At 37.8% G+C, this 16,552-nt stretch overlaps 1 protein-coding gene across 1 annotated transcript; it reads right to left on the bottom strand.

Annotated features, from left to right (window-relative positions):
- Positions 1 to 9,384: 9,384 nt before the first annotated feature.
- On the bottom strand, positions 9,385 to 15,582 carry LOC114822574 (ubiquitin carboxyl-terminal hydrolase 6-like). Its single transcript, XM_029097172.2, has 18 exons — positions 15,357 to 15,582; positions 14,142 to 14,287; positions 13,998 to 14,033; positions 13,755 to 13,862; positions 13,036 to 13,136; positions 12,823 to 12,949; positions 12,551 to 12,610; positions 12,387 to 12,454; positions 12,137 to 12,187; positions 11,718 to 11,826; positions 11,514 to 11,602; positions 10,849 to 10,918; positions 10,556 to 10,636; positions 10,354 to 10,449; positions 10,210 to 10,258; positions 10,013 to 10,111; positions 9,853 to 9,927; positions 9,385 to 9,612 (listed from the first exon to the last, which is right to left on the bottom strand). The coding sequence occupies exons 1-18, from the start codon at positions 15,364 to 15,366 to the stop codon at positions 9,557 to 9,559; spliced, it is 1,431 nt and encodes a 476-aa protein (XP_028953005.1). The 5' UTR covers positions 15,367 to 15,582; the 3' UTR covers positions 9,385 to 9,556.
- Between the last annotated feature and the right edge of the window lie 970 nt (positions 15,583 to 16,552).

Genomic DNA, 16,552 nt, shown 5'->3' on the forward strand with positions numbered 1-16,552 from the left:
GTAGCAACTTATATGTACTTATAACATCATTAGTTACATGAGCATCAGTAGTAATTACCTCAGCGATATTCAGAGAAGACCTATTGGATGACAACACTATTGAGCTAGAGAGAGGGGGAAGCATCTTCGGCACAAGTCTCAGGGTTGCTAGCTTCGGCAGCAACCTACGGTGAAGTTACGTTAGGTTTGGCAATAGATGGCCGAACAGCACAAGGACTCTCAACACATTACTCTTCGACAGTCAATGGCTGAGTACCTGCAACAGTCTCGGTAGGAAGAGACCGAGGTTTTGCAGCACCAGGCACGATATTGTCACTGTCACGGTGCACTCCCCTCGAAATAATTACATCTTGTACATCCAACCACCCAACATCACTATCAAGATCACAAATACTAGCATTCACCCCCTTACGATCAGAAGGTGATGATACTAGAGTATAAAAATATTCTGATTCAAAAAAAGTCACATCCATGGTTACATACATGTGTCGACTTTTAGGGTGGTAGCATTTATAACATTTTTGTTGGGATGCAAATCCAACGAAGAGCACATGGATCCAATTTACTACGATGAATCTTGTGAATATGAGCATACGCTACACATCCAAACACATGAGGAGTTAGGAAATTGGTGGATACTATGGGAACATGTTCTGATAATACTTGAAGAGATGTATGGAAGTCCACAACCCAAGATGGCATGCGATTAATCACATACACGGCACAGGTAACGGCTTTAGGCCAAAAACGTTTAGGCATGGATGCACCAAAAAGCAAGGCACGATCTTTCTCTCAGCAACCCCATTTTCTTAAGGAGTATGCGGACAAGTAGTTTGATGAATAATTCCACAATCTTGTAGAAACCGGGATAACTCAGAATTTATATACTCTCCACCATTGTCAGAACGCAAAACTTTAATATAAGAGGAATACTGAGTTTTAATCATCTGTTGAAACAGACGAAACACATCACAAACCTCACTTTTATTTTTCAACACATACAACCACGTCATACAAGTACAATCATCCACAAAAGTAACAAACCACCTAATTCTCAAAGTAGTACTAACAGGGGAAAGTCCCCACACATCAGAGTGTACTAGCGCAAATGGAGAATATCTTCTATTCATACTTGGAGGGAATGAAGCACAGTGACTTTTGGCTAAAATACATACTTCACATTTCAATTCTGAGTCTTCAATACCACTGAACTAATCAGGTAATATATGTTTCTAATAACCAAACGATGCATGCCCCAAACGACAATGCAATAATAATACCTTCTGTAGATAACTATTACATGACGCATGAACCAAATTAACTCTTCCAGGAACCACATCATCCACGTAATATAGCCCTTCTCTCTTAGTGCCATGCCCAATGATCTCCTTTGTTTGAATATCCCAAAGCAAGCAAAATGAAGGATACATTAATACAACCCAATCCAATTGTTCAGTGACTTGAGGTACTGACAATAAGTGATGGGACAATGATGGAACCAATAAACAATTATGTAAGGGAAGAAAGGGTGTAAGAGACACTGTTCCCGTGCCAACAACAGCAGCAGTAGTACCATTGGCAGTTGCCACACACTTTCTATGAGGATCTTTCATGGACTGAAACAAAGTTCTATCATATGTCATATGATCCGTTGCACCGGAATCTAAAATCAAACTTGTATTGGTCATTGTAATCACACACGATAATAATACACGGCAATTATAGTACCAAACAAATTACGGAACCACCTGCTACAAGAAACACAGAGAACAGCACTTGAAAATCAAATTACACTTCCAATCCCCAATTTTCCCTTTATTATGATCAACAGCATACGTCATAAACAGAAGGGACAACCCTTTTTTTCCACGCAGCAATTTGGGAAGCAGCAAGAAAAGCACACTTGCAATTGTGCACGACACATGGCATTCCACGCTGATTGCACAGCACAAAATCGCAAACAGAATTGCTGCAGTACAAACACACGGCAAGTGCAGGAAAAACACACCAGCACTGGTACGGCAAGAGCAGGAAATACAACCCTTGCAGATTTTTCTTTTTTTTCCTTCTTTTCCTTGGCAGCAGAATACCAGGCTCTGATGCCAAATAGAATTTTACGGCTTAATTTTCATGTATTGCATAATTTGGTATATAAGTACATACAATCCTTGTTCTCCAAGGAAACAAAAAAGGACACAAAGAGATATCCTTCCTAATAAAGAATTCTAATATTTACACAATATTTACATTCCTATTTTCCAAAGACTCACGACAATACATATAACACGTCGAGACGATTGAAACAATACCCGAGTGACCAAACCGTTGACAAACTTGGCATTCAAAACGCCCAGAAGAAGAAAACCATTGATAACAGAAGTATTTCACTGAAAACATAGCTATGAAAAAGAAGATTCAAAAGGAAAATGCAAAACAGGAGAATAGAGAAGTTTGAGAAATGTATTGACTGTATTGAATGAATCTGTAAAACACGATTACAAAGCTTTTATAGAGCAACATTTGTTAAGGACTAAAATACCCCTCCTTATCTAAACCATATATCCTAACCATCAAATTCTAACTGCCTACAACTAACTCCAACTACCTCAACCTCATTAGTTGACATGGCAACAACCATTTCCAACCATATAAGCTGACATGGCAGCAGCTACTGATCTACTGCCATGTTTCATCCATCATCCCCCTCAATCTTGGCTGGGGGACCAAGGCAAAGATTGCAGCAATGTTTAAAAAACACAGGACTGTGTAAGCCTTTGGTCAGAATATCAGCAGTTTGCTCCTCTGTGGGAACATACTGAACAAGGATATCCTTCTTCTGAACTTTTTCCAGAATGAAATGAAAATCTGTGTCGAGATGTTTGATGCGTGTGTGAAAGACAGGATTTGAACACAAGGCCAAAGCAGACAAGTTATCACAATGGATAAGAGGAGGTTCCAGTAAGACTTGATGTAAATCCCGCAACAAATTCCGAATCCATGTAATATCTGCAGCACAATGAGCAAGAGACTTGTATTCAGCTTCAGTGGAACTCCGAGAAACAGAAGCTTGCTTCTTAGATTGCCAGGAAATTGGATTATGACCAAGATACACCACAAAACCTGTGATGGAACGCCGAGTATTAGGATCAGCTGCCCAATCTGAATCAGAGAAGGCAACAAGGGAACTATCTGAAGAGGAGGAATACGTGAGGCCATATGAAATGGTACCCTGCACATATCGAAGGATTCTTTTAACGAGATCATAATGCACCTCAGTGGGAGTGTTCATATATTGGCATGCAGCATTGACAGCATATGCCAAGTCAGGTCTTGTAAAAGTGATATACTATAAGGCACCAACTAAACTACGATACAATGTAGGATCAGCCAAATGAGTTCCATCAGAATCAAGAAACTGAGTATGAGGTCTGCATGGTGTAGTGACAGATTTGCAGTCATCCATCCCTGCCTTGTGCAACAAGTCTTGAGCATATTTGGACTGACTTAGGAAGATATCTCCATTTGACTTATACTCAATCTGCAGACCCAAGAAGTATGACAATTTACCCATATCCTTAAGATCAAATACATCACCCAATTCTGTAATAACTGCCTGAACCTTTATAGGATTAGAGCCAGTGAGAATGATGTCATCCACATAGAGTAATAAGGCAATAACATCCACTCCATCATGCTTCACAAACAAACTAGTGTCAGACTGAGACATTATGAATCCCATTGCAGGTAAATAACCAGTAAACTTCGCATTCCATGCGCGAGGTGCTTGCTTAAGACCGTACAGGGATTTGACTAACTTGCAGACATGATGGGGATGCTGAGAGTCAACAAACCCTCTTGGTTGGGTCATATAAACCTCCTCTTCTAAGTCACCATGCAAAAACGCATTTTTGACATCAAGTTGTCGCAATTCCCATTTGTGTTGTGCTGCAAGAGAGATAATGAGTCTGACCGTGGTGTGTCGAACAACCGGACTAAAAGTCTCAAAATAATCCAGACCATGTGCTTGAGAAAAGCCTTGAACAACCAATCGGGCCTTATATCTGGAAATGGAACCATCTGGATTCTTCTTCAGTTTGTAAACCCATTTACTCCCAATAACAGCTCTATGAGTAGGTGGGGGAACTAAAACCCAAGTACCTTGACTCCTCAAGGCATCATACTCCTCTTGCATTGCATCCTGCCAATGTTTATGGGATGCAGCACTTCGAAAGGATTGAGGTTCAGCAATATCAGTACTAGTAGCCAGAAAAGAAAATCCACCTGAACCAGTAGCTATATCATCCAATTTCAAAGTAGATAATTCAGGCAAAGAGGCAATATAACTAGAGTAATCTTTTCGAGAGATAGTACCAGTTTGTAACCTGGTTTGCATCTTGCGAGGATGAGTAGCACTATGTGAATCAGGAGTAATAGCAGAAGTAGCAGGAGGGAGAATTACCTCCAATTGTGCAGGATGAAGGACAGGTAACACAGAGGCTGGAATCGGAGAGGGGAGAGTTTGTTCAGATTGTGGAGATAATGGAGAGCTTGACACTGGAACTTGTGACTGTAATATAGAAGACACAGACTCAGACATGGAATGAGGCACTGCATTACTAGACAATGAACGCATTGTATCAGAAACTGAACTAGCTGCTCGATGATGCAAGGGAAGAACAAATGTTGGAGATGACCTGTTATCTGGAACTGCAGAAGAAGTAGACTGATGTGTAAATTGATCTCGTGGAACTGCAGGACTACTCTTACAAGGAAACACATCTTCATTGTGAACAACATGTCTAGAAAGAATGAACTTTCGAGTCTGAGGATGATAACATATGACACCTTTATAACCATGTGCATACCCAAGGAAAATACATTACACAGCTCTTGGTTGCAACTTATTTGCATTATATGGCTTAACATATGGATATACAGCACTACCAAACACTTTCAGCTCTTGTAATGAAGGAATACACCCAAACAACAACTGATAAGGAGATTTGACATCCAAAAACTTACATGGCATTCTATTAATCAAAAAAACAGAATGAGCACACGCATGAAACCATAACTCTTGGGATAAACCAGCTGCAGTCATAAGAGTTATAGCTGTCTCCACAATATGACGATGTTTCCTCTCAGCAATTCCATTTTGCTGAGGGGTATATGGACAAGAGACTCTATGGACTATACCCTTGTGTGTTAAGAAATTCTGAAATCTGGTACTCATATATTCACCACCACCATCAGTTTGAATGCACTTAATACCAACTTGAAATTGAGTTAAAACAAAACTGTAGAATTTGAGAAAAACATCAAACACTTCTGATTTATTGACCAATGGAAAGATCCAAACATATCTAGAACAGTCATCTACAAAGCTTACATAATAGCGGAATCCTTCAACTGATTTAGTAGGTGAGGGACCCCAAAGATCCGAATGAACCTTTTGAAAAGGAAATACAGACTTGTCTTTCTTATCTTTGAAAAGGTAGCCTAGTCATTTTACCAGAAATACAATTTGAACACATAGAAAGTGTGTCATCAACAATACTATGTATCTGAGACTGCTTCAACATTGTAGACAGAACTTCATTACTGGGATGCCCACATCACTGATGCCAAATGGAATGCTTCACTTTCTGACCGAGTAAACCTGTTGACCTGTGCTTAGACGTCACTGCTGTGCTTGTAAGTAACTTGGTAGGAATCTTGAACAACTCTCCCTCAGGGCTCCTTCCGTGGTAAATCACAGCCTTGGTTACCTTGTCCTGCACAAAGAAATCATTCTCATCACATATGAACCAACAAAAATTGTCTTTACATAATTGCTTAACAGACAACAAACTAACGGCAATAGTAGGAACATGCAACACATTTCTCAAAAGTAAAGTTCGAGGTAATGTGTATAATTTTGCAGATCCAATGTGATGGATTGGCAAACCTTCTCCATTGCCAATTGTAATTCGATCAGTACCATCATATGTATCAACTTGCTGAAGAGTATTCACATCAGCAGTCATGTGATGTGATGCCCCTGTATCCACAATCCAGGAATCATTGGGTAAGAAAGTAGACTGAGCTTCAGCTTGCATTGCAGTTAACACTGGTGATGGTGCAGTCCCCTGATAAGCAAAATTATTCCTGTGATAGCAATCTAAAGCACTGTGTCCCTTCTTTCCACAAATCTGACATTCAACAACTGAGCCACTGGAACTTACATTGTTAAACCTTTTCCAGCAATTTGGAGCAGTATGACCCCGTTTAGAACAAATCTGACATTCTGGAACAATGTTTGATCTGGTGTCAGTATGACCAGACCACGAATTCCAACTCCTAGTATTCTGTCTGTTACCCGAAGACGGACCCCTGCCAGTATTCATGTTATTTCCCCCTTGTGAAGACCTGAAACCACTATTTCCATTCATGTTGTTGTTAGGCCGGAAAGATCGAGAACCAGTAGTTGGATTTGAATAGGGCCTTGGAGCACCAGCATTACCCACAAAACCATAGGCATTTGAGAACTCAGAATATTGTGGAAATGGATATGGAGAGACACCATATGGATTTCCAGGAATCAAAGGATAAGATACTGGCATAGGAGAAGAAACTGACATTGGCAACAATGGAAATGACACAGAACCACCGTTGGATGGAGTGCCCTGTGATAGGCTAGATGATTGCAGGCCAAAAGAAGATGGTCCTCTTGGCACTTGAGTGAGGACACCACCAGTGGTATACGAAACCCCCTGTGAATTACTAGTAGACCCTTGAAAGGAGCCTTGTGATGACCCTTGCATATACAATCCTGAAAAACTCTGAGACACAGTATGTAAGACAGATTCAGCTTCCCGTTCAGCACATAATAACTGTTCACGAAACTCCCGCAACGTTAGAGGAGTATCTCTAGTAAGAATTACTGTCCTTATAGTAGAATACTCACGAGGTAACCCAGATAAGGCAGCCAAGATAAAATCATTATCCGAGATAGTCTCACCAGCATTAAGCAATTGATCTTTGATATCCTTAAGTTTGGACAAGAACTGATCAATTGAATCTCCCCCTTTCTGCAAGATTTGGAATTCAGTTTTGAGAGTATTAACCCGAGCCTTTGACACTGAGGCATACCTATCCTGTAAACTAGACCAAGCTTCATGTGCTGTTCTACATCCAAGAACATGCTCAATAGCCTCATCAGACAAGGTAGCAAGAAGCAGACTCAACAAAGCCATATCAACAGATTCCCACTCCAAGAAAGCTTCAGAAACTTGTGTAGTAACCCCATGTTCTGGATGAATGACATACCTCGACGGACACACAGCAGATCCATCAAAATGATCAAACAACTTGTACCCTTTCACAACTGACTTGAATTGAAAAACCCACTTAGAAAAATTCCTATCATTCAATTTAATCGTTAACATCCCCAAAAGACCTTCAATTTTCACACCCGGAACCGTCATTGTCCTCAAATCCAAGAATTGCAGAAATACAGAAAAATGGCTTCGTGCCGTAGAAATCAACAAATCAGCAGGAAAAATGGCTTTGTGCCCTAACAAATTCACTAATTCGCAAGAAAGATGGCTTCGTGCCTTACCAAATTCACAAGATAAATGGCTTCGTGCCTCAACAAATTCACAAGATAAATGGCTTTGTGCCTCAACAAATCAACAAGAAATGGCTTCGTGCCTCGACAATCATAGCAAAAGAAAGAAACACATCCAAACAGAAACGTATCACCTGAAATCCGCAGACACCAGAAGTTTAATCGACCGCTACAACTTCAGCCGAAGAGACCCAGAATTGCAGAACCCATGAACATTCATCTACCCACAACTGATCGATGGCTCTTGATACCATGATAACAGAAGTATTTCACTGAAAACATAGCTATGAAAAAGAAGATTCAAAAGGAAAATGCAAAACAGGAGAATAGAGAAGTTTGAGAAATGTATTGACTGTATTGAATGAATCTGTAAAACACAATTACAAAGCTTTTATAGAGCAACATTTGTTAAGGACTAAAATACCCCTCCTTATCTAAACCATATATCCTAACCATCAGATTCTAACTGCCTACAACTAACTCCAACTACCTCAACCTCATTAGTTGACATGGCAACAACCATTTCCAACCATATAAGCTGACATGGCAGCAGCTACTGATCTACTGCCATGTGTCATCCATCAACCATTAGAAAAGCCTTGAGTTGGGCCAGGAGCAGGGCCAAGTAAGCCTGTGAAATTAGCTGAAGAATTACGACACAAGCTTCCTGAGGAAGAAAAGGTAGCAACCCCTCCAGAAGCAGAATCTGAGAAATTGGAGCCACGTGAGGAACCACCATGACGACCTATGGAACCACCGCATACAGCAACAAAAGCAAATGTGTCGACATCAGAAGGAAGAGAGAATGCATTATGACGCTGCTCAGCACTCACAATAGCACTTCCAAGGCGTTGTAGGTGATTGGGGTGTCACGTGCTTCGGCAGAAAGGACCGACTTTGCTCATAATAACCGCGACTAATCAGATTCAGAGACGGGAGGTCCAGAAAGAGCAAGGTTGTCATCAAGAACGTTGATTTTGTCTAGGTAATCAGCAATAGAAAGGTCACCACGAGCAGTATTCATTAATTCAGTATGCATCTAGATAATTCGATTTTGAGAGGTAGAGGCATATCGTTCTTTTAAACAAGACCATGCAGAAGCAGGATCCGTTTTGCTGACGATGGTAGAAAGAACTTTAGGGGTAGCGAACTAGTGATCCTGGAGAGAACCATCTGATTAGTTTGTATCCATTCAACGTATAGGGGATTAATTCGCCTTATCGTTTTGTTGCCTTTGTCATCAAGAAGGAAGGAACCATGGCACTTATTGTCATGTTGAAAACAAACAAAAAGAAAAGAAGGGGAGAGAATCCTCCTCCTTTGTCGTCTGGATATCATGAAGGGTAACGGAACAAAGTTGATGATCTCAGCTCAATGTTCGTTTTTCAAGCAGTAGATTCGTTTTTCAATGCAAGTGTGTCCACGCATTGGCATACTCTCATCTCGGATCCTTAATCGTACGCGCTCTGATAAGCTTGGGATTCGTCTGCGATAAGGAAAGAAAACATGTCGAGCAGCTTAATGCTCAGTATACGTGCAAGGTTGTTAGAATTCTTCCTCCTGGTGTCGAGGATCTGCAAAGTCACACCAACAAGTTTATAGTGGAGATTTTCTCCTTCAACTTCACTCAAGTCATCGACTCGACCGTCATCAGCGCGCTAACTGTTAGCGTAAATCAAGCATTACGGCGAATATGTAATACTCTGCAAATTAAAGACGCATCTAAATGGCAAAAGAGTCTTCGTTCTAGCACACAATTAGGACAAACTTCAATGTAAACCAAAAAATTTGCTTACATAATTAAAACGCATCTAAAATATCAGAATTTTTCGTTGTAACGCACATTTGGGACAAATTTCAATTGCACACGATACGGTTGTGTAGAATCTAATCCTGAGAAATACAAACTGGAAGGGTATTTCAATTTCAATTGAGGTAAAGGAAATATCACATGCGGATGGTACGGGCCTTGTACATGCAGATATAGGCCATATGCCAATCACCTGCAAACAAGCAAAAACTATTAGAGTGACGGACCATTTTAAGGTGACCTAGATAAATGCCAAAGCGGGACACGATCGCTGCCCCAAGACATGGGTAAGTGGGTTTAGGCATTGTTAATTGACAAGTTAACGAGTGAGCCGCTCTGCTGTTATATATGCGCCAGAGAACCACATAGCAGCCCTTAGTGAAATTCATGCTACTATACAGGTTAGCAAGAAAAGAAATTCCAGCAATCCTACCTCCTCCGGAGAGTTTGGTGATGTCTTCCTCCTCCTGTGGGTAGGGATTGTCATCATCATATTGGATCCATTTCCCTTGAACCAACAAAAGAATCCCATGAGTTGAAAGGTTTGTATTGATCACATGCAAACAAACTAGCAGTTATTCCAGAAAACTGACCGCTTTCTTGCTTGACCCAGGCAACATAATGGCCAGAGTCTGCACTACGACCCTTGTGTGTCAGCACAGCAACCAAATCATAAATTCCAGTCATAGCACCTGCAGCAATGGGACGGCGAAATAAGTGCAAACTAAGGACTCGAAGAACCAGAGTGAAACACAGAAGAAGAAAAATCACAAGGTTGATTGACTTTAACCTTCATCTGGTGTAGGATTAGATGATTCTCCACTTCCATTTGAAGATCCCTGCACGCAGAAAAGAGGGTGATGCTTTATACGTAATCAAATAGGCAGTTCATGAGGTTTCTGTGTGAAAGTGTATGGCTAGGTTGTATAATCACCTCCGCATCAGACATCTTGATATCTTTGTCTTTTGAATCAGAGCTCTTTTCACTGGGTTTCAAACCAAGTTTTTTACCTTCCTCATCCCTCAGTCTCTGAAAGTTGAGGTTGGAAATAAATAGGACCAGTACAAAAAAAATAAGTCAATATTTTTTACCAAATGTTAACATAAGTTCGTCAAAATCAAAGAGAAGTATATACCTGACGAGGAGCTTCCAATGTTTTGCGAAGATCAGCTGAACACAGATCAAAAATATCCAATTGCAAAGGGTAATCGACTTTCTGAGATAAGTGAAAACAGTTTAAATTTAATAGGCAGTGTTTCTAATAACACTTTCACAATAAGATATCAGTGCACTAAAGTTGCAAAAAAAACTGTCAAGCATACTCAACACATACGCAGAAATTCTCATAGGAATACTTTCTTTTTCCACCTAAAACAATATGGAAAGAGACAAATGACAATTTGTATATCAGAAGAAAATAGGCATTACCCGCAAAATCTTAGCCTTCTGATTTGATTCCCTTTTCCAGAAAAAGCGTACAAACTGAATGGTCAAGTACCTTGAGGGAAAAAAATTTAACTGTAAGATTCCACTTTTGTAATATTTTTTTGGGTTAAAGTCAAAGGGCAGACCACACACAATTTAGCCACCCATCCACAAACTTGGGGCTGTTTGATAACCATTTCGTTTTTAGTTTATATTTTAAATTTTTGTGCTAGAATAGAGGGAAAGTATATGGGAGAAGTGAGGAGCGGAAAGGGATGAATGGAGGTGGTTGGAAGGAGGATAGAAAAATGAAGAAAATTATATGAAAACAAAAATATGAAAGTGAAAACAATATTGTTTCCAGTTTTGTTTTTTAGTTTTCATTTTGTCTGTCACTCCATACACATTCCTTTTGCATTTCTTCCACCATCCTTCCTTTACCTCTCTTTATTCCACCTTTCTCCTACATATTTTTCCTCTCTCCGTTGCACAAAAAATAAATGAAAACTAAAAATTAAAAAGAAAATGATTTATTAATGAGACCCTTAAATAAGGGCACAAGATACTAAACTGACTACGTGATAGTGTAACTTATTACATGTTGGTGACTAAAATGTTAGAATCAAGAATAATGCATTAAGAATAGTATACATATAGTCATTTTGTACCTCGGAAGGCCATTTATAAGAGACTCCTTGACGTAGATCGCACTACGCCCTAAGGAAGGTGAATTTTTTTCCAATTCTGATTTTAAACCCTGCATGAAGCAGTGTAATATATGAGGACCCTGTAATTACTATAGAGTATCTTGATTATATCATCACATATTCTAGCACACACACACAAAATGAAATGAAGAAGATTATACTTACATGTTTTAACCCTTCATGCAAATGGTTCACCTCATGTGATATGTGGCACTTCAGAGAATAAACTGACTCTGTTTCTGAGCTTTCTTCCCCACTTTCTACGCAGTGCACCCTAGCATTCCACCACATCAATAAATACATGAAGTGGTAGCTTCATTTAATAACTCTTTAACTTATAACTCATAAATGAAATATGAACTTCAACAAGCCAGTCATATGTTGTGCCAGCAAGAGGAAACTGAACAAATTATTCAAACGTCAACTGTTAAATTTTCTTTAAACCAATCATCCAGAAAACTGAAGTATATATGTTAATTTCATAATCACAACAAAGAAAACTGTTACGTAATCTCATACTGCTATTGAGTGTTAGTCAATATCTAATTAGTATACAATAAGTTGATAAGTTGCAGATCTCTAACCTGCTAACAAGTTCAATGCCGAAAAGGGCTTTAACAGAGTCTGGACTTTCACTGCAAGAGGACATTATTCAGTATAATTTCCAATATATATGGCAAAAAGCAGACTGGAAACCAAAACTAGGAGAACACAAAAATTGCTACTGAACCTAAAAGAAAGTCTCCATAGATCATTAGTTTAAGGTCATTAAACCACTTTCAGTTCCTACACACATCCAAACCCAGAAAAATAAAATAAAATAAAATTACCCACCTAGAACCTAACGATCTTAGAGATTGAGAAAGGGTGTATAAAAGCTGTGACCAACATTCTTCAGCATCCTGTCACACATTAAGAACAAAAAATTCAATAAACTACCAAAGTAACTAGACTGAAAAAGTGCAGCATTACAATAGGATAAAAACCAAATTGAAAACCTGCTGCATGAAAGTACTATTATGCTGCTGACCAAATTGAGGATACTTTTTGCGTAATACCTGCAGATATAACAACAAACCAACTTGTTTATCTTTCCGCCTGTACTAGTAAGAAACTACCTATACACTAATGATATCAGGCTCCATGACAAAGTTTCTATGCCAAAGTAGAATGCAAGAATTAAGAATATCCTGTACAAGTTTCGTAAGCTTCATTGACAGATGAAACATGTTCAAGAAATTAATTAAAACAGTGAATTAGGATAACAAACCATCCAAAATTGCATGGGTGCCACAGCCTTGACACTTTTATCCAGTTCACTAAATAAATCACGAGTTGCAATAGTCAACATATGAGAAGTCTGATCCACATCATTGCTTCTTCCAGAATGTGAATACCTGAAGAAATAATACACTGTCAGCACTAGTCTGACAGGAACAAATTTTGAAGTAAATTGAAATACATTCTTTAACTGAAGACTTACTTGATCAAAGCTGATTTCAACTCTGGAACAGAATGCAGACACTGTATGGTGGAGTTCATATAACAGGTGTTTCCCAGGTTAAATAGACCAGCACCGTAACCCTGGAAATAAAAGTAACATAGGTTGAAATAATTTATACACAAAGCAAAAAGAAAAGGAAAAAATATTGAAGCCCGAAACAAAATCATGGAATTTAGAAACGCATAAAAGTCTAACAAGTTAAAATTACTCAAAAAAAAAAAGAGAAAAAGACGCAAAAGTTCATTTATGACTGAACCTTCAAATATGTAAAGGTGGCATAATTGAGAATGCTCTGAAGCCATTATTTCTGATAATGATTCACATGCAAATGAGAATAAAATAATGTATTGGTACTACTAGTCAACAAGGAACATACCAGAACAGTACAGCACAAAATCCTAACTAATGTCATATTTACAGAAAAAGTAAGAAAAACTCAAAATGTTACAGAGCCACTAGCATATCATAATAACATCACAACGTCGAATTAAAAATATAAGAGAAGTTTGCAAAACTCTAAATGAAAGAGATGGGAGAAGTTTGCGGATAAATATCACAAGTGCATCAGATTAACAGCACGAGGTCCACTAAGAAGAAATAACAGCTTTTAAAATCTTCAGAACAAGTACTTAGTACTGGACACACTAAGAGCTTGTTCAGCTATTTAAATCTACCGAACACAAGTACAAAGTACTTACCAAGTTAAGCGCTTGTTCTTCTTCTGGGAGATCTTCAGCAAATACAATAGCCTTCTCTGGAGCCTTGACAACCTCATCTGCTGTCCCCATCATCATCAATTTTTGACCCTACAAAAAGTATATATTATCGTTCATTTTGTTTTCTTTTAGGAAAGGTTATAGATTTGTGATTAAAGCAACAACAAATATGAAGCAGATAAATATAATACTAATTGTGATTCGCTTCAAAAAAAAAAACCCCACCTCTTTTACTCCTAGAGTCGACCAGTCTGCATCATCCTACATTTAAAAACATACAAACACAAAAGAAGGATTTACTTGACAATTAAACAAGACATATATAATGTATATATGAACACTTTCACTAAGCCTGAGCAATCTATTTACCTTCAATAAACCACCTTTAACCATTATCTTCTGTCTTTCAGGAGGTACCCCTGTTAAGTCGTATAGTTGGCATTTGAATACATAAGGTGGCTGAGTGGTATCAATTTCCACAGCTTTCAACAGCTCCTTTTGCCATTTTACACTCACTGCAAATGAGTAATAAATCACTATTGTCAATAATGTAATCTACAAACCAAGTTAAAAGTTACAAATCTACAGAACAACATATGAACTTATGAAGAACCCATTTATGCTGTCCTCAGATTAAGGTAATAATAGCGTCTGGAAAGAGAAAAAATTTGATACCGAGCTAAAACTAATGCAATCGAATCCATCAAGTGTCTGGAGTCTTGTAAAACTGAGTTTTCAGCAACGCCTTAGATTGTTCGATAGTATGCTATGAAACATTGTTGCATAAGATGAATACAGCAAAAAGAAACCTAAATTGACTAAGAACTTTATACGTGCAACAGAACCGCTCCACTTTAAATATGAAAACCCACATTAGAAATCCCAAATTCGGCTAAAAGTAAAACTAGTTCATTCATTTAATAAGAGTCTGGAGTCTTGTAAAACTGAGTTTTCAGCAACGCCTTAGATTCTTCGATATTACACCATGCAAAATTGCTGCATAAGATGAATACAGCAAAAAGAAACCAAATTGACTGAGAAATTATATGTGCAACTTAATACGAAAAACCCACATCAAAAATCCGAAATTCCTCTAAAAGTAAACTTAGTTAATTCATTTCTAATAAAAGTCTGAAGTCTTGTAAAACTGAGATTTCAGTAACACCTTAGATTCTTCGATAGTATGCTATGCAAAACATTGTTGCATAAAATGATACAGCAAAAAGAAACCAAAATGATACGTAACCGAACCACTCCACTTAAATACGAAAACCCACATCAGAAATCCCGAAATTGCAAAGACCCAGATCCTAATTTCGAATTACAACCCACAAATCCAGCTCAAATTACTCCAAAAAAAAAAAAAACGGAACAACAAACTGCTTAGTCGCGTCAAATACCACAAACTCCGGTAACCCAGATTAAAAAACTGAAAGAAAACCCCTAAATGCGCCCCAAAAGTGAAACATTAAGCGCCAGAAATGCTCGAAGAAAGAATTGAGTACGAACACCAATTTGGAATAAAAATAAAATCAATAAACAGTATAACTTGGATGAGAAATTAAACTCGAGAGGCGCTCTTACCGTTAAGCATCGCGGAAATGGTTTGGAGCTTCTAAGATCGGTGAGCGACGGAGGTTGGCGTTTTATCAGAGTTTAGCTTGTACAACAGGCAAAGACAAATGTGCTTCAATGTTCTACGCTTTCAGGCCTTCGTTTTATAGAGAGCGAGTCCGGACCCGAGTTTTCGAGTTCGTATCCGTAAAAAACAGATAAGATCACAGGAGATGTCAAAAAAAAATAGGTAAATGTAAATTTAAAAGCTTATGCTTATGTGGTAATCTCGAATTTTCCTTTTGCTCAAACTCTTTTTTTTATTTTTTATTTAATACTATGGGCACACACAAAGTGTGTGAAAAAAAATTTTATTTTTGTTTTTGAAATAGAAGGAGAGAGGAAGAGATATATAGAGAATGTGGAAGTGGAAAGTTTTTTTTTTGTTTTTTAAATTAGAAATATGTTAGGATTATATGTAGGTGAAGCTTTGAAAAAATACAGCAAAATTTGGTTGTATAAAATTACATTTTGCCCCATACTTCTTATTCATGTTCTGTTTTAATTAGAATGTTAAACTGGTAACTTCATAGGGTTTTGGTTGACAATGAATGTTTTATTAATTAGTAGAGATAAATATTTGTGGAGCTCATTGTTTAAAATAAATAAATAAAAATTAATTTTCATTATCTATGATTGGTGCATTAAGATCCATACAACAAAATATTTAAAAATAATTTGACGTCAAATTTTTTTCATATATCAAAATTGGCATCACACAATAGATATGTCAATCCACATAACATTGGCATATCGGTTGGAATTTCAATCTAACTTATAATTTTATCTTCTATCATCATCTTATGTAAAGCCAACAACTCCTTTTGGAGTCACAAGTTTCACCAAAAGATTTTGGACAAAAATGCCCCCCAAAACAAAATATTTCAAAAGCAATCCAAAATAATGCACCAAATAATGCAGGGTATTTTCGTCATTTTAACAGTGTTTTTTTAATAATTAATTTTTTTTGTACAGTTTTTTTTAATTAGTACCTCACAATAGGCTAGCAATAATATAATTAAATCAGTTGTTCATTAAATATTATTTTTTCTATTTTTAAACACGTTCAAAACATCTTAAGAGACGTATAATGCCGGTTATAAAAAAGATTTTTCGCATGCGCATAATAATATGATTAAATTAGTTGCCAAATGATGTTTTTTTTT

The sequence above is a fragment of the Malus domestica genome, chromosome 17 (genome assembly GCF_042453785.1).
Source record: "Malus domestica chromosome 17, GDT2T_hap1".
Classification (NCBI taxonomy): domain Eukaryota; kingdom Viridiplantae; phylum Streptophyta; class Magnoliopsida; order Rosales; family Rosaceae; genus Malus; species Malus domestica.